This window comes from Nannobrachium achirus, assembly GCF_963921795.1.
Source record: "Nannobrachium achirus genome assembly, chromosome: 11".
Lineage (NCBI taxonomy): Eukaryota > Metazoa > Chordata > Actinopteri > Myctophiformes > Myctophidae > Nannobrachium > Nannobrachium achirus.
In genome coordinates, this window is record NC_137820.1 from 61322662 (window position 1) to 61341811 (window position 19150).

Here is a 19150-nt window from a genome sequence, read left to right on the forward strand (position 1 = left end):
GTAAAAAAAATATATCATATTCTTTATCCCACAATTTTTTTTTATACATTTTTCATCCAGTGCCAATTGCCTAGCCCTAAAACGTAATCCTGGGCGCTACTCTCCCTCTGCCAACCTGGGGAGAGCCCCGAACTGAGCTCATGCCTCAATGCATGAGGAGTAAGCAGGCCACTTCTTTTTACCTGACAGGGGAGTTTCCCTGGTTGGACACAGCGCATGGAAGGAACATTTTATTCCAACCAGTTCCTTTCCCCTCCATCAGGTGCCCTGGCTGGCCAGGGGGAGGCAGTATAGAGACCAGAATGACTGCAAGTTTTTTGTGAGGGTCTCCATAACTGGTCTGATATACATCACTGGCCAGATGGCCAAGACATGGCGCGACCTCAAGGTTGCTTGTCGCCCTTAGACATCTTACTGGTAGCATCAAAATCAGTTTAACCTCTTTAAGCCTATATGAACATAGGTTATTTGAAAATAGCAGATCTACAAGCTCACATTACAATGTGTTGTGAGCTTTTTTGGCTAATGTTGATGTTCATGGGCTTGCTAAACTGATTTTGATGCTATTAACCAATTTAGCTGCATGGGGACCCTCTGGAGGCTGGACTCATGGACCCCTGGGGGTCCTCAGACCCCACTTTAGACCCCACTTTGACAACCAATAAAGTAAGCCACAATATCATGCATCCTCCAGCTTTAATTTCTGGGGCACATCTGGGCAATCTGTCAGAAAAGGTTATTTCATTGAAACCTGGAAAGCACAACAAAAAGAGAACACGTTGCCAAAGTTGTTCCTGTATAAGCAATAAAATGTTTTCTAGTTTCTAAACCATTGGTTCTCAAAGTGGGGTCTGGGGACGCCCAGGGGTCCTTGAGGAGGTTACAAGGAGTCCCAGCAAAATGTGTTAATACATATTAACCCCTTTAATAAAGATCTGTGCACTATAAATTACATGGGAGTCTATGGAGATTTTATGGCAATAATGCCATTAGAAGGCATATTTAATTTGGCAGTAACTGAGTTAAACAAGCTACCAAAGAGTTAAACAAAGACCATTTTTATATGTGTTTGTTTTGCTATTTTATTCACTGAATAATAACATGAAATAATACAATGTCTAGTCTACCTGTCTACCTGAGGAGATTCAGCTCAAACAGGAGAATGCAGCTCTACTGAGTAAAGCCTGACAAGGGCGACATCAGATTTGTTTTGCTTTGAAGCCTATTTGATTTTTTCATAGGCATGTTGCATATGTATATATTTTTATTTTACTATTATACATTTTTACTATTTTTACTTTTTTACTATTGAGAAGCAGACTGTTTTATAGATATAAATCCGATAATGCTGCTATACATTCCCCGTTTTCTTTAACTGCTTTTATTATATTTTGACTCTTGCTTGGCAATGTAAAAAGATGTTTTCTCATGTCAATAAGCCAATAAATCACCTTTGAATTGTATTTGAATTGTGTGCCATTACTTTTTGCATAGCTTTTCGGCGTCAAGCCTTTCTCAGCGTGGGAGGAACTTATCAAGATAATATCATAATAATAAAACAAAGCTTCCGATTGTTTTGCTAATAGTGATGGTTGGTTTAATTGTCTGGCTGTCATTGCCTGCGCAGTGGGCACAGTCAGATATAGACAGGCTACAGGGGGCGCCGCTGCAGCTGCCGCGCTTTATTGGACATAAAACATTTTTAAATATATGGGCAACCCAAGGGGGGCACCCTCAGCCATTATGGGCACCAGCCGGCCCTGCCCTTTATCCCTATTTCATATGTTGACTATTCAAAACTAGCAGATATAGGTCTACAAGCTCACGAGTTTGTAGGCTTGGCCTACATCTGCTATTTTTTTTTTTTTTACATTTTTCAAATATTTTTGCATTAAAAAAATTAAAACGTTTTAGAACCAATGTTCTAACTTCTAAACCACCCCACCCCATTGTTAACGGCTATTCAAGAAACTGACACCGACGTGCGTAAAACGCGCGCAGGTGTGGAGCCGTTAAGTGCAGCCCACTAGTGCATGCATGTGATTTGTGAGAAAATCCCCTGCTGGTCTGACGGTCTGACAGACAGACAGACAGACAGACAGACAGACAGACAGACAGACAGACAGACAGACAGCTTCCCTCCCATAAGAGCCACTTCTGCGCTCAGTAGGAACTGGGGGGGAAATGTCTGTTTTCTGTTAAAAAGTCTACAGCAGCTGCCTCTTTCCGTGACCGTCGCTTGTCTTGTCCAACATAGAGGAAAGGAAACACAGTGGCGTAAAGTCGAACTTCGTTATCTCCTGTTCCCTGCTGACGCTATCAAAGGAATTGACACATTACGGAACACAATTGACAAACTCCTGAACAGCATTTCATTCCGTGTGCTTCATTGTACCGTGCGTGCGCCGCTGGAACTTCAGAGACGAGCTGCAACTATCCGCTCCGTGCGGTCGCTTCATCAGAATGCTTCCACTGCTCTTTAAACCCAACTGTCACAAACATTAGAAGCCGAGTTTGGAGGAATCATGTCTCAATGTTAATCTGTAGAGACTAGATCGACTGATCGATCATTCTTTCTTCTCCAGAGGAATTTTATTTTAATTGACAGACTCTTTTTTTTTTTTTTTTTACGAAATGGGAATACACTTGCATTTGCTGCTTTTGCAGTGTTTTGCTTGGAGTTTTGTGTGCAACGCGGTGGCTTTCGTTGAGGATCCGCCTGCAGCCGGCAGGTCGGACGGGTACTGCGGTCGTATCCTCCGGGCGCAGACCCAGGGGACTCGGAGGGACGGGTACCATGAGTTCAGACTCAGAGTGGAGGGGGACCCGGAGACCTACCAGCCCGGTAGCACCTACAGGGGTACGGTTCAAGTACTCAAAATGTTTAGTAAAAGTATACAGAAATACTCTGCTACAAGTAAAAGTCTGGAATTCTACATTTACTTGAGTAAAAGTAGCCTACAAAAGTGTTGTTATTAAATTGTAGCCTAGGCCTACATAACTAGGCTACCAAAAGTAGAAGGTATAGCCTACACAATATGCAGAATGTCCCATTTCACAAGCTTTCAAATGTAGGCTATACATTATTTTTAAATATCAGGTCTACAAGCTCACAATGCCTTGCCTTGTAGTTGAGGTTATATGTTTTGTCATAATAATCAAAACCTATAAAGTTTTCAAATAAATGTAGTGTAAAGATACAATATTTGGATTTGAGATGTAGTGGAGTAGAAGTAAAATTATTGAAAATTAGAAATACTCCATTAAAGTAAAAGTACCTCAAAAGTGTACTTAAACAGTGTACACTTTTCAACCTGTCTTCATATAATAGGTCCTCACTAATGTTCATGATAAAATAGCACAATTATTTTTCTATTCAGTCTGGGTCTCATAGGAGAGCTGTCAAATCCTTCCTACCGGTGACATCATCGTTTGACAAAAAGAAAATTAAATCATATTTTTGAAAAAAAAAAAAACGATTTTTATTATCACGAGAACAATGGCTTCCACTTTAACATTGCAACTTTTTCAGGAATAGAAAGCCTGCAGTTTCTATTAGCTTGCATTTCCCATTGATGATGTCACCGGTAGGAAGGATTTGACCCACCCACAGCTCTCCTATGAGACCCAAACTGAGTAGAAAAAAATTGTGATATTTTATCATGAACATTAGTGAGGACCTATTATATGAAGACAGGTTGAAAAGTGGTGGAGTGCCCCTTTAAGTACAGTACTAGAGTAAATGTAGCCTACTACACCGCAGCCCATACTGCACTTTGGTGCTTAAAATTTTTTTTTTAACATGGCTTTGTAAAATGCAATGCACAATAAAACCTCTGACAGTGTACAAACAGCATAACCAAATGGACGACCGGACGGATTACACATTACTTTCTGAAATGTGTTTGCTTTTCATTTTAATGTGTGTTAAGCAGAAATGTTGCATACTGTAGCTCTAACAGCAGCTGAAGGACATTATCTGTCACTGTGTTATCTTTCTCTCTCTCCCTCCCTGTTTGTTTGGGTTTCCTCCTCATGCTCCCTACAGGGAGGGGTTTGGCCTTGATAGGGGCCACTTAGTGATATCCTTTCTGACCTATATTTCTTCTTCTTCCTGTCAGTGGATGAAGATAGCTACACGAAAAGATGCTGTCCTACACAAAAATGTCATCATTTACACCAGGGGTCTTCAACGTTTTCAGGCCAAGGACCCCTTACGTTGAGAGAGAGATGAAGCACAGGGACCCCCACAACCTTGTCATAGATTCCATATCGTTTCATCGTTTGACAGCACGATCGTCAGTGTATTTTGGATTCATGTCAATTTGTGTTTTCAGATATTCAACCACTTGAACTGTCAATACTTCTCCCCTCTACACCATCCTCTTTGCTGAAAATACTTCTCCCCTCTACACCATCCTCTTTTCTGAAAATACTTCTCCCCTCTACACCATCCTCTTTGCTGAAAATACTTCTCCCCTCTACACCATCCTCTTTGCTGAAAATAGACGATCTACAAGCTCACAACGCCTCGCAGCGCTATTTTTGGCTAAAGTTCTCAGAATCTGGTTAAGAATCGGCTAAAAATGAGATTTTTCTTTTTCTTTCTATCAAACAAAGATTTGGAGGACCCCCTGTAGTAACTCTGAGGACCCCCTAGGGGTCTCGGACCCCCTGTTGAAGACCCTTGATTTTCACAAATCCGTATCAGACAGTACACTCAGTTGGGCGTGAACTTGAAAACCTTTCCAACTTGAACACACATACTAAAGGCCTAATTGAGATTATTTAACGTTATTTAAGGCATTTTCACTACCTTGTGGTGGTCTGGTCACATCTTACAGTGAAACATGTCTTCAGTCCAGTGAGTCACTGCTGGAGTGATGGCTTCACAATTATTAAAATGATAATATTACTACAATGGATGGAGCGTCCAGATTATGAAAACGTGGCAGTGTGCTTCAATCTTTTTGTGGCTAAATCTATTCATCACAATTTAGCCATTTAATATTTGTCAAATAGCAAACTACCGTACAGTTTACTTAGTTTCCACATGACTTAGTCAGAATGAAATAGTTAATCTATTTTGTAAAATTATAAATTATTGTTTTACATACATGAGCAGCTCTCAGTAATTGACTAACATGCAGGGTGTGGCATATACTGTACTGTACACAGTAAAATACTCAAGTGTTAATTTAACTATTTGGTTAAATTTGTACACTTGTCTTCGAGTGAAATCAACACTTACTGTATATTATACAGTGTGCTTTCGTTAACTTCTGTTATGCCTCTGTCATTTCTAAGGCAATTTACAGCTCTATTTATACAGCAACAGACTGAGATGTCTTGGCACCTCCCCCTGCGTGTTACAAGAAAGAAATCAAATGGTGTGAATCTTGTGACACATGGGAACCGAGTGTCTCCACTGTGGATTTCAGACTTTGTGGCCAGCCTGTGATGTCAGTCGTTCATGACATACTGTATGATGCTAGGGATGAGACGATATGAAAATGCCATATCACGATTATTGTGACAAAAGAAATCGCGATTTACGATATTATCGCGATAATCAAAATCCATTATCCTGGGGCGGAACATTAATTTTGCCAAAAAATAGCAGATATACAAGCTCACAACACGTTGTGTTGTGACGCGTTGTGAGCATGTAGATCGGCTATTTTTTGGCAAAGACATTTGATAGTGTGGGGGAAAAAAGACTGTATCAAGTACGTATATTATAAGTACCTTTTACCAATTTAAGTGGTACCGGATAATGCAGCTCGGCAAATAAAATGTGAATTAGACCCATGTGCAAGACGGAGGACGATATCAAATAATTAAATCTCCACGATACAATTATCGTGATCGCAATATAGGTCCCATCCCTATATGATGCATGACTCTAAGTTTGGTTAAGGTTCTAGCCTGATCACAGTGCCATTGGCTTCCATTGTAAAATGAAAGTATTTCAAAAAGCATAAGATATATTTGAAAAACAGGTGCTAAGTGCAGGTGTTTCTGGTGCCTACTTGGAGTGCAGGGTTTCCTGCAGGAAAAAGTCTTGACCAGGGGGGGATCATTTTTTGATAATTAATTAATGAATTCGAGTAATTAATTCATTTAATTTTTAATAATTCTTATTTTTGCCCTATAAAAACACATGAATGTGCCCATGATGACGGAAAACACAACTACATGCTATCATCCACATTTATTCAACATTGAATAACTACGTTTTTCACAGGACAGTGTAACTTGTTTTTTTTTCCCCCAGGTTAATCAACCAGCACTCGTGCCATATAAATAGAAGTCTACAGCACAGTAAAAAAACAACATTGGTGTAAAGTAACTAAGTAGATTTACTTAAGTAGCCTACTGTACTTATACTGTACAAAGGAGATTTTCAGGTATTTGTACTTTACTTCGTTGTGAGTAAATGAGAAGAGGTCTCTCTCTCTCTCTCTCTCTCTCTTTCTTTCTCTCTCTCTCTCTCTCTCTCTCTCTCTCTACGCAATCTACGACTCGCTGTGCAGCTGTGTCACTGTCAAGTTGACCTAGGCTCGGCTCTCAGAGAACTTCAAAAGAAGTTAACGACCGTCAATTAAGCAGCTGCATGCGCTGCTCTGCCAGTGAGGCACAAGTAACTTCACATGGCTGCCATGTTTGAAAGATAGGGTTGGTATGGGGGTTAAACATGCAATTTCGCGATCGCGATCATGCCTAGTACATTGTTGGAGGTCCAAAAAGTTTTTTTGAAAAAAAAAAAATTTTTGAAAAAAAAAAAAAAAAAAATTTTTTTTTTTTTTTTTTTTTTTTAGACCCTTGGGGGGGCGGGGGGGTTTTCAGGCCGGGCGGGGCGCCTGGCCTGTAAAGTGCTGCAGGAAACCCTGGAGTGTGCACAACACATTTGGTGCTGATTGGTCCAGCAGTTTGTCAGATCAGCTCAGGACACAGACAGACAGTAATCTTTACACACAACTAGACTCCTGCATAGCCGTAAAAAACAGCATTGTATGGTGTCACCTTGTATCCTACAGAGTGTCCCTTATACTTAACTGTGCGCTGTGTTGTGCACTGATTTATTGCTGATCTACAAGCTCACAATGCATCACAATGCAACACATTGTGAGCTTGTAGATTGTGTTGTAGAGTGGCTATTTATTGTGTGCGACACCGGGACTTAGTTGTAAGTAAGTGTATCAAGCCTCTACATCTCCATTGGTTTTTGGTACTTTATTTATTCCTAATCCATGTTACTGTTTACTCCTATTATTTATTTATCGTATTGGTATTGTTTTGCTGTATCTGTCAGGGAGAGATGCAACACAACGGTAACAATAAAATAAATGAAACACAGCACAGATACATCTGTGTGTGTGATATGTCCTGCGTTTCACTGCAATGACAACTGAATTTCTCCTGTGGGATCAATACAGATAATCTATTTATCTATCTTATCTATGGTGTCACCCTGCGTCCAACAAAGTGACCCTGTAACACACACACACACACACACACACACACACACACACACACACACACACACACACACACACACACACACAGATGTATAGACTAACCTATAGACCTTTCGTGGGGAATCCCTTTAACCCATGCTATGTGTGTTGAATAATGCAATGCCAATAGTAACATGCTGCGTTATATCTTCTACTCACAGTGACGCTCCTGGCCTCCAGTCCTTCCTACTTCAGAGGTTTCACACTCATCTCTCTAAAGGAGGGCAAGGAGGGAACCACAGACGATGACTACGCTGGCCAGTTCCAGGTAGGGCAGGGGTGGGCAACTTTGATGATGGCGAGGGCCACTATATTTCCACCTTCACTCCAGAGGGCCACAATGCATATTACTACGTCCTACTTTGTCATTCTAGTATCTCATACAAAAGAAGCAAAAGATAGCAGATCTACAAGCTCAAAACGCATCGCGCTGCGATGCGTTTTGAGCTTGTAGATCAGCTATTTTTTGCTTCTTTTGAATTGGAATCCTGAATCATTTTTTATTATTTTTGAATAGGAATCCTGAAATGTTAGCCTACTTCCAGACCCTGAATCGCTAGCCACACCCCTTTAATTTTTTTGTTTCGACGATTCAGGTCTAGAATCGCTCTCAATGAGGAGGCCTGCCTCGGTTGAAAATCCAAACGGGCGAATCAGCGTCGTGAATCAGCGTCTTGTGATCAGGGTGGGTGGGGGTTTCCCAGAACTCATGTGTGTTTCCAAGTACACCAGCGCCGCCGCCGTACCGCACCGCACATCGTGTCGCGGTAAAATGCGGTAAATTGCGGTAAAATGCAATCGTATCGATCTCGCTATGAAACACCAGTAGCAGGCATGTTATGTTGTGTTTGATTACTAGTTCGTAGTGCTCCTATTCTGACTGTTTCTTTGGTTAGCAAGTAGCACTAGCAAGCAACAGGTTAGCCACTAGCCAGCCAGGCACACATAACAACACTATGTCATGTGTTGGTCGGTGAACCAATCGCTGAACAGTGTCTCATTTTGGCAACGCCCAATCATCCCTGCAAACGCCGTGGGCGGAACTGACTTCAGACTGAATAATGAAGTGAAACGAAATGTCAATTCAGGCTGAGTGTCAGGCTACTGAAATGTAACATTTTGATTTAATTTCAAAGACATTTAGTTATACACTCATGTTAACTTTATGAACCTAAATACAAATACAAATACATTGGAAATAAAAAAAATACATTTTAGTAGTACTATACTAGTCATTAAGCTACTAAAATTGACTGACGGAATTAAAGCAGGTCATGTTGGAATTGTAACAGCTGAAATCAGTAATATATCAGTATTCCGGTATTAACCTGCGGGCCGCATTAAGTGAAGGTGGGGGCCGCATGTGGCCCCCGGGCCGCCAGTTGCCCATGTATGAGGTAGGGAATAACACCTGGTCACTAGATGGCCACTAGATGGCCACCCTAGAACAGTGGTTCTCAACCTTTTCAGGCTGCGACCCCCACCGTTGGGTATCCGCGGGTATCAGGCCTGTTGCAGGACTCTGGTTGGAAGGCCATTCAGAGGCAGGTGGGGGCTGGTCGTTTTGAATGCAGTCTCTAAGAACAGCTGAGCCGCGCAACACCAGGAACTGGATGGAAACATGCCAATGAAGCTCTATTGAATTAAATTGATAAGTCCCAGAAAAGACGCGCAGTGATTGGCCAGTAGTCACTTTGACTGGCAGCGTTGCCTCGGTTTTTCCGGACGTCCGGCCTCCAGTTGTTACACGTCGCTCCAATAAGCTGCAGTGCTGGATGAGGTATCTAGCTTTTTATATCTTTACCCAGGCCTGCTACTGGTGGTCACCCAGTGGTATATTGCAGCTCATGCTACATACAAACATACAGTACATACATAGACAGATAGTTACATACAAACGCATTCAAGCATTGGAGATGGTTGTCACCGCTCAAAAAGACCAGACATCCAAAGATGCATGGTAGCGCTTGCCAACGTTTAAAAAACTGGACAAGGACATGCAGTGCCTCAATATCACCAATTTATTTTGGATGATAAATACATTTGTGTTATCTATCTGTATAACCCAGTGCCAGGTGTGTGGAGTAGGCCACCTACTGTACTTGTTGACAACCATAATTACGTTATTTAAAGCAGACTGCACACAAAGTAAAATACAGTAGCACAAGTTTTTTCCAATGTGTACACAAGGTTAGTAATTGGGAAAAGCGCCATACTGGGGCAATGGAGCTAGTGAGGACCATAACCCAGCAGGGATAGGCTGTGCTTCGAGAAAAATAAATCTGTGTACCCACCTGATATCATTTATCTGACATGTTCTAATGCACACAGGACTCTGCTCTGCTGCTTCTTGTTGTAGGGGGTAAAGGAGTTACTGCGGTCTGACGCTACACACAGCTCTGCTGGATGAAGAAGCTTCCCATAGATAGACTACAGAGTTCTCCTGTTGCAAAGTGGGGGGGGGGGGGGGGGGTTGAGATAGAAGAGAAGAGGAACTAGTTCTCTTATTTGTCGAGTTCTTCTGGGGTGAGACAGTTGGAAGCATCATGTCATGCATGCCTCCAGCTGAGAAGTGTATTTCTCCAGTGAAGGGAGAGCAGGAAATAGTGAGGATGGGTGGGTGAGCAGGATGGTGGGGGGTAGTTGTGTGTGAGAGAGAGAATGTGATCTATTTTGTTGAGTATTAGCTCTGCTCCTATTGAGCTGGAGAGCTCCTGAGGAGAGAGAGAGACAGACTTCCTCAATTACCGCCTGCTCAGTGTAAACAGGAACACACATCTCTACCTGTTTTCCACTCCCTGGCCAAATTCTTACCAAGTAGAGACTGTGGAAACCTCTTTTATGTGGCCACAACAACATCAAGAGGGCGATGGGTTGGAATATTAGTTCGATTTGATCGGAGGAGTAATGGAGGATCTTGTTTTACAGAACATTTGGTAATTCTCTTGCGCCTAATACAGAATGGACATCAAATGCTACAGTAATTATTCAGCCCATTCATCCCGAAGCTCAGCCTTTGAGCTGCACTTTTTTTAAGCCAATTTCAGGCAAACAGTATGGAACATAACTGAAATCGATCATGGCTCTGTGTTGCTTAGATGCCCCTCAATATGTGATATGATTACAATTTGGGCTAGACCGCGCTCACAATTTGTTGTAAAATGGGCCCCTACAGCACATTTTGGAAGCCAATCATAACCAATCAGAAGGGAATATAAAAATAGGAATGTTGCAGATTCCATCTCTGGAAACAGAGATGATGTGTACCGATTTGTGTGAATTTTGGATCGTGGAAATCGGCTTGGCCTATTTGTGGAGTCGCGTCATGTTTCATTATTGGACCTACAGCAGGGGTATTCAACTAGAGTAGGCAGGGGGCCACAATTGTAAAATCACTTGAAGTCGTGGGCCATGAGACTGACAAATGAACTAACCGTTTGACCGTTGTTGTGTGCTATATGTCTGATAGGACACAACAATGGACATGTACGGTATGTCCAACATGGTAACTTATTAGGGCCTGCTTCATACTGCATTCATGCATTTTGATGTTTTGTGTGCCAGTCCTTTATAGAGCACAGGCTTATATATTGATATTAACAAAAGAGTAGATATTCAGTAGATATTTCAGTTTGTTCTGCATGGGTCATTGGCATGGAAGTGTCTTTGCGGGAAGAGTATTTGAAGTAGGTTGGCAAGGTGAAGTGTTTACATGTTTGTATAAATGAAAGGTTTTTGCTTTGTTTTGAGCACCCATCTTTCATCTTCTCCATCATCATGATGATGGAGAAGATGGACACAATCAAGGTGAATTATTTCTTAGGGGGAAATTGACAACATCCACTCAAGACCTATCCTCGTAAACCAGCCTCCTCCAGAAATCTACATTTTCATTTGCTTTGAAAGCAAATGCAATTGTAGATTTCCCGGGAGAGGCTGGTTCAAGTGGCTACTCAAGAAAGACCCAAAAATAGTTTCAATTGAATGGATGAACACCAAACCTCTTTGCCGAAAATAGCCGATCTACAAGCTCACAACGCCTCGCAGCGCGAGGCGTTGTGAGCTTGTAGATCTGCTATTTTTGGCAAAAGTTCTCAGAATATGGACACTAGGGTTCAAATGGTTAATATGAAAAAGGAGAAAAAGGTTTTTACCACTCAAAGATTTGGAGGACCCCCTGTAGTAACTCTGAGGACCCCCTAGGGGTCTCGGACCCCCTGTTGATGACCCCTGGCCCTGACCTACAGCATATGAAAGCTGCTACACAGTTGGTGATAATCAATAACAAGGACGTCTGTTTCGTATGAAGAAAGTTGAAGGAGGTTTTTAGAACATCCACTTCGTCACATCAGGAACGCAACGCGCCACATGGCTGCCAACTTACTAGGATAGCTTGATTTAACTAATTGAAATTCAATCCATAACAAACATGTCCGCCCACTCGTCTCCACTGGATTTCCAGTCTCTGTACTGTATGTCTCAGTGGGCCTCCTTTGAGAATGAGTCACAAGCAAGCAGAAAAATTATTCTCATTTTGTCACTTTTGTGTACTCTTAATTACTTGTACAGTCTGCAAAGTGTTCTGTATCCCATCTCCACAAAAGACTGTATAACACTGAGGTATTCTTTATTCCACCTCCTGAAAGATTGTAGAACATTGATTTACACTTTACAATTTAGGTATTTAGCAGACGCTCTTAATCCAGAGTGACTTACATTAAGCAGGTAATACATCAATACAATAAGCAAGATAATAAGCAAGATAACTCATCAATACATCAACAACAATACAACAATTGCATAGGAATATCAATCTAGAACAATACTGTAGGTAGACCACGCAGCTAATCAGTAAAAACTGTAAAACCTAAAAAATGCTATCTACAGTAGCACTAGCTTTCATGTATGGTCATCGAGGGTAGGCGAGTGCTACAGTAAGTGCTATGGGTTTAGGTGAAGTCTAAAGAGGTGAGTCTTCAGTCCACGGCGGAAGCGAGTGAGTTTGTAGTTCTAAGTGCGACAGGGAGTTTATTCCACAGTTTGGGGGCCAGGAGGGCGAACTGTCTAGGCCGAGTGGATTTTTGACCTGGGGTTATTGCGGCCGTTAGGTCGCAGTTTAGTATCAAAACCTCCACCGGCCGTCCGTCCGTCGGTCACACGTCACACCTTTGCCCTGCTCATATCTCATCAGTATGACATCACACTGCTGACATCAGTATGACATCACACCGTACACAAATGACCCTTATATAAGACCGACAAGAAACAGTGGTCTAAAACAGTGGTTGCTATGGTAACCAGTTGGTTGCTAAGGTAAAAAACATGGTTGCTATGGTAAACAGTTGGTTGCTAGGGTAAACAGTTGGTTGCTAGGGTAAGAAAACATGGTTGCTATGGTAAACAATTGGTTGCTAGGGTAAACAGTTGGTTGCTAGGGTAAAGAAAATATGGTTGCTGTGGTAAACAGTTGGTTGCTAGGGTAAACCGTTGGTTGCTAAGGTAAAAAACATGGTTGCTATGGTAAACAGTTGGTTAGTAGGGTAAACAGTTGGTTGCTAGGGTAAAAAACCATGGTTGCTATGGTAAACAGTTGGTTGCTAAGAGTGTAATAATTGGTAAAACAAACTTTTGGCCTATTTGTGGAGATAAGCGACCAACGGTCGCTTATCTCCCGATTAGGGAGTCTTACTGGTGAATAGCGTTATGTATCCACCTCATTCAAGACTTTATAACACTGATGAAGTGTTCTGTATCAAGTAGAGGGAAAGGAGTGCACTTTGTGTTACTAGAGAGTAACACAAATATAGTGCAGATCCGACCGATATGTCTGAGTCATAGTGCTGGGGTTGGGGTACCCGTTGTACCCTGTCCCTTTGTGCCAGCTGTCTGTCTACCTGTGTCCCTTTTATGCCCATACATGAAGATATCTGTGTCAGTCCTTGTCCCTTTGTGCCCATATATGGATATCCCTGATGTCATCAGTATACTGTACTATAATGCCCATTTACTGTATAGGAGTTCCCATATTGGTTGTGTCGGCGGTTCTGGATAACAACTTAACGGCGGGCACCGCACTGCCTCGAATTCTACCCACTGTGCACGCCGAGTTTGAAGTCCATCGGTCCCATACATGCACATGACCATATTTGGGCATATCAGTCGGACCTTTGGCTCTGGACAACCAGATCTCTGTATCTATATATGGAGCTGACTGATTTGTTTGCGGCTGATGCCGTGACGATAACACATTGAGTTAGGGAACACACTCCATATTTGGGCGTAGCTGAATTAGGATCTCACTCCATTAGATTAGGGCAGGGCAGGGATCTTCAACGTTTTCAGGCCAAGGACCCCTTAGCTGAGAGAGAGATGAAGCAGGGACCCCCAGATTCCATATAGTTTCATTGTTTGACAGCACAATCATCAGTGTATTTTGGTTTCATGTCAATTTGTGTTATCAGATATTTAACCACTTGAACCGTCAATACTTAATAAACTTAATTGACCTTTCTGCTATTTTTGGCTAAAGTTCTCAGAATATGGACGTTAGGGTTAGGGTTTAGTGGCAATACTGCTACTGCATGTGCATGATATGAGTGACTGCAGGGATAATAATCTAAATTACCCCAATGTATCAAACTCAACATGCATTATCAGAGTGGCTCAAGTAACAATATTAAAGAAAAATTCAAGGTTATATTTGGCAATTTTCTTGACTGTATTTCCCCCAAATCTTTGTCTAGTTTTGCAGTGTCATGATACTGTAGATTGCAGGTTGGTTGCTCCAAGTCCAGCTCTCCTCTCGTTTTGGTTTCTCTTTGTCAGTTGTTTCTGGCATGTCCTCTGGAATGTGCCCGCCTGTTATCTCATTGACACGCAAAACACAAAGAGAAGAAAACCTTTCACACATTAATTTTGACAGCCACACACAGAGTTCCTGGTTTATTCTATGTTCACCCTTTATTTCACTCAGCCATTAAGACTTGCATTAATGCCTTAGACCTGTGTGCGTGCACGTTGGTGCATGCGCTCTTGCGTGCTTGTGTACACTATAGTGGAGTAGATGTGTGTTTTTCCCATGCCATCATCTTACTCCTTGAGACGGTGTGGTACATGGGTCATATTTATCTAGGCTAGTGACATGTTATTGCCCAGGGAGACAAAACGGAGCTTGTTTGCCTAAGTGGAGTGCTAAGCACTCATCGGATATTATCTTCTTTTTAAAGCTATATAGCATGGGTCTTCAATGTTTTCAGGCTTAGTTGAGAGAGAGAGAGATGAAGCAGGGACCCCCACAACATTCTCATAGATTCCATATAGTTTAATTGTTTGACAGCACAATCGTCAGTGTATTTTGGATTCATGTCAATTTGTGTTTTCAGATATTTAACCACTTGAACCGTCAATACTTAATAAACTTGACCTTTCACTCACATTCTGCTCTTTTTCCACTCTACACCAAACCTCTTCGCCGGAAATAGCCGATCTACAAGCTCGCGCTGCGAGGCGTTGTGAGCTTGTAGATCTGCTATTTTTGGCTGAAGTTCTCAGAATATGGACACTAGGGTTCAAGTGGTTAAAAGGAGAAAAAGAGTTTCTATCACTCAAAGATATGGAGGACCCTCTGTAGTAACTCTGGGGACCCCCTAGGGGTCCCGGACCCCCTGTTGAAGACCCCAGGGTTCTGAGTTTAGCCGGGGATAAACAAACACAATCAGTTTGAAGTGCCTGAGCTAAAGTCGTTCAGTACGTTTTTGAGAGATTCAGACTATTGCATAAGCCCAGCAACACTATATATACTGCTGCCCAGAGGATCTTTAACCCATTTAGGCCTGAGCATATTGACTGCTTTAGCTTTTGAAAAATAGCAGATATACAAGCTCACAGCGCGGCACCGAGTGCCGCGCTGCGAGCTTGTAGATCTGCTATTTTTGAAAAAGTCGTGAAAATATGTGCAAATCTTTGAATATATGTATTTTCAAAGCAAACGTTTGTAACTCACATTTTGCTTCTGGGTGGTCCCCGGAACTAGATATTTTGTAATGGGGGGTCCGTGGCCAAATAAATATAATTTTGGGGGTCCTTCACATGAAAAGGTTTGAGAACCACTGACATAGTAGTCTCTCAAGAACAGACTAGCTGAGCTCCAGTTAAGTGAAAAGGACCTTTTCTTTGACGATGGCTGGCCAGATTGCTGACATAGAAATATAGGTTTTTTTAAAAATCACACCCGTGTGAACTGAGCGGTGGTCGTGGAGGCTGCGCAACAGCAAAACAAATATATAATAATAATTATAATTATAATAAAAAAGATTAAATAAATATTTTTAAAAAATATTTAAAATAATAATAATAATAATATGGGGGGGGTGCTTGCTTGCGTGTGAGAGAGAGAGCCATCCATCCATCCATGTCACTCAGGCCACCACTGGTATTGCAGTTGATGCTCAGGGCAGACTAGACTCAACAGCACCTCTCTGGTCACCAGGGGTACTTAGGCTACATACGGACCCACCCACCCACCCACCCACATACATAGACGGATACACACACGGCCACGCTATGGAGACGGTGTGACCACCGCTCAAAAACCTTAGAAGGATTCAAAATTCAAATAGCAGATCTACAAGCTCGCAGCGCGGCACTCGGTGCCGCGCTGTGAGCTTGTATATCTGCTATTTTTCAATAGTTAAAGCATAAAATAATGAAACACAAATTGTGTACCCGTTCTGAATGGGTTAAGGAGACAGACTGAATGTACTGAATGCACAGCTGAAATGACAGTGACCTTGTGTGCCAACAATAGTTCTCAAACAATAAGCATTTCCCCAGCTTCCAGCTCTGAGATAAACAACTCAAGATTTAGCACCAATCAAACACGCAAACACACACACAAAAAAAACAACATCACCACCCAATGCTCATTTGCTGCTCGTTGTCCTTTATGGACATGTTTATGTTCAGACAAGCAAGGGTGTACTCTACTGGTGCCATAGTTTTGTACTTTTTCTGGTTTTCATGTGTCTATAGTTTGACGGTAATTCATTAGACCCACTGGTGTGGTTGTTATGAGCAATTATGTATTCCCTTTGTATTTTGGGTTTCTTCCTCGAGGCTGCCACCTTGTGGGCCAAAAGTGCCGAGCTGACATCATATAATCATCCCCTCCCCTTTTACCATTCACCCAACACTGTGGGTGTGGCTAACTTCAGCTGGGTTACTACCCACCATGACAACCAGGCATACTTAATGAACTGGTGGGTGTGGCCACATAAAAACCTAATTTTAACTCTTTCTGTACACTTTTTTGGAAAAGAATCTTCCTCCTAGTATAATCATAATACCTGATAATCATGTTTTAGGGGGGGGGGGAATCATGGCACCCCATCTTTAATGTCTTTGATTATATCCAGGGCCTATATTTGTTATTGTTAATACAATTCTTATTCTCTTATTCTTTGATGCACAAGGATATAAGAACTTTGGCCAGATCAACCCTGCGGTTAACTAGATAGAGGATTAGTGCGGTTCTTTGACTATATAGATCAGCATGCTGGCTTCAATGTGTAACTTGCATGGTAGATGTATTTTATTGTTAGGAACTTGGTGTGTGTGTGTGTGTGTGTGTGTGTGTGTGTGTGTGTGTGTGTGTGTGTGTGTGTGTGTGTGTGTGTGTGTGTGTGTGTGTGTGTGTGTGTGTGTGTGTGTGTGTGTGTGTGTGTGTGTGTGTGTGTGTGTGAATAATTACATGCTAATTTATGTAAACTGGATTGAAAGGGCTAAAGAAAACGTAATAGTTTTGTTGTTACAGTTTGCCATTTTGTCCTTGTCTGGGGGTCACAGTCATCAGCGCTCAAGTCATTTAGGACTGCAACGTCTGAGCAAGACGTCAACAATGTATTCATGCTGTTCTCTTTGACAATAGCCTAAACAAAGAGAGTGAAAAAAATCACACCCGTGTGAACTGAGCGGTGGTCGTGGGGGGGGGGGGGGGGGGGGGGGTGCCGCCTGTGTGTGTGGGGTGAGTGTGTGTGTGTGTGTGGGTGTGTGTATTGCAGTTGATGCTCAGGGCAGGCTAGACTCAACAGCACCTCTCTGGTCACCCAGGGTACTCAGGCTACACCAGAGGCTACATACAGACACACATACATACATACATACACGGATACACGGCCACGCGGTGTGACCACCGCTCAAAAAGACAGTCTGGAACTGAAGATGTGCATGTGCAAGAGCACACGCACGGTCGCGCGCACAGTATATACACGGTTACATGCTCACTGGTTTGAGTAATATACAGCAAAACTGCAAAAAAGAAATCAATTAAAATAATTACATAAAAATGTCAGTGTCTTTAAATCAACCTCCAATGCATTAAACGGGAAATAAATTCACTGTCATTAATAGTAAAAATACAGACCTGGGAGCAATGAAGTGCCCACTGTGCCCTCCACAGACAATAAAATTGGACATTACTGTATTACATTGCATTGTAAAACAAGATCAGTTTATTTTTCTTTTCTTTTGTTTTCAAAATGAAAGCCAGAAGGTATGAAGGCTTTTGATGGGTACACACAGAACACACAGTTACAGATTACTTTAGAAAGGGGCTTAGAGATGTACTGTAGCACTACTGTGGTCATTGGATGGATGACACAAGCTGTTAGCCTTGATTTATACTTGGTTAACTTGTGCACTGTGTCACGCATGGAAAATAGCTGTGACCCATTGTGAGCTGGTAGATCGACTATTTCCGGTATGTATCAGGATAAGATGTAGATTTCCTTTGTAAAAGCACATACACGAGAGTGTCGTCTTGGTGACGAATGGTGGACACAAGGGAGCTGGGGTTAGGTTGTAATTTTGGGACGCATCATCAGCAGTGTTCTCTTGGTTCTTGGGGTGTTTTGGCCTTTTAACACTATACACCCTCCCCAAAGGCGACCAGCTACAGGGTGATCAGACCTGAGCTTTCGTCCCATGCCCAAATAGTCACGAGAGTCGCCTTGATGTTGAATGGCGTCCCACGGCACTATGCATGGCAGGGGGGGTCCTTTTCCCTGATTCAAGCCTAAGCTTCTTTCTGCTGCCTCCAGTGCAGCTTTGATGGCTGAGCGCTGACTCTGGCCTCTGACTCCCAGGTCTGCAAACAGCTAGGGATCATGGGACAATATGAAAATGTCATATCACGATTATTGTTACAAAATAAATTGTGATTCACGATATTATCGGGAAAATCTAAATCCATTAACCTGGGGCACAACATTTGCCGATCTACAAGCTCACAACGCGCCGCAACGTGTTGTGAGCTTGTAGATCGTCTGTTTTTTGTCAAAGACATAGAGAGTGAAAGGAATACTGTATCAATTACATACTGTATATAAGTACCTTTTACCAATTACAGAGGGTTTAAATGGTACCGGATATGCAGCTCCGCAAATAAAAGGTGAATTGATCCCAGTGCATGACGGAGGACAATATCGCGATAAATTAAATCTCCACGATACGATTATCGTGAGTGTTTTTTTATCACGATAAACGATAATATCGCTTATTGTCCCATCCCTACAAACAGCCTGGCGGTAGATCTTGCCACACAAAGCCTCCACTGGGTGGACATCGACTAAGAA

At 42.2% G+C, this 19150-nt stretch overlaps 1 protein-coding gene across 2 annotated transcripts in view; it reads left to right on the forward strand.

The window, feature by feature from the left end:
- Positions 1–2634: 2634 nt before the first annotated feature.
- Positions 2635–19150, forward strand: part of LOC308293503 (spondin-1-like) — a gene marked incomplete at both ends in the record, with an annotated part of 111021 nt that continues 94505 nt past the window's right edge. For both annotated transcript variants that reach the window (XM_080736066.1, XM_080736067.1), the window contains 2 exons: positions 2635–2860; positions 7682–7788. In XM_080736066.1, coding sequence (XP_080592192.1) covers positions 2635–2860; positions 7682–7788 — 333 coding nt within the window. The remainder of the gene's footprint in view (positions 2861–7681; positions 7789–19150) is intronic.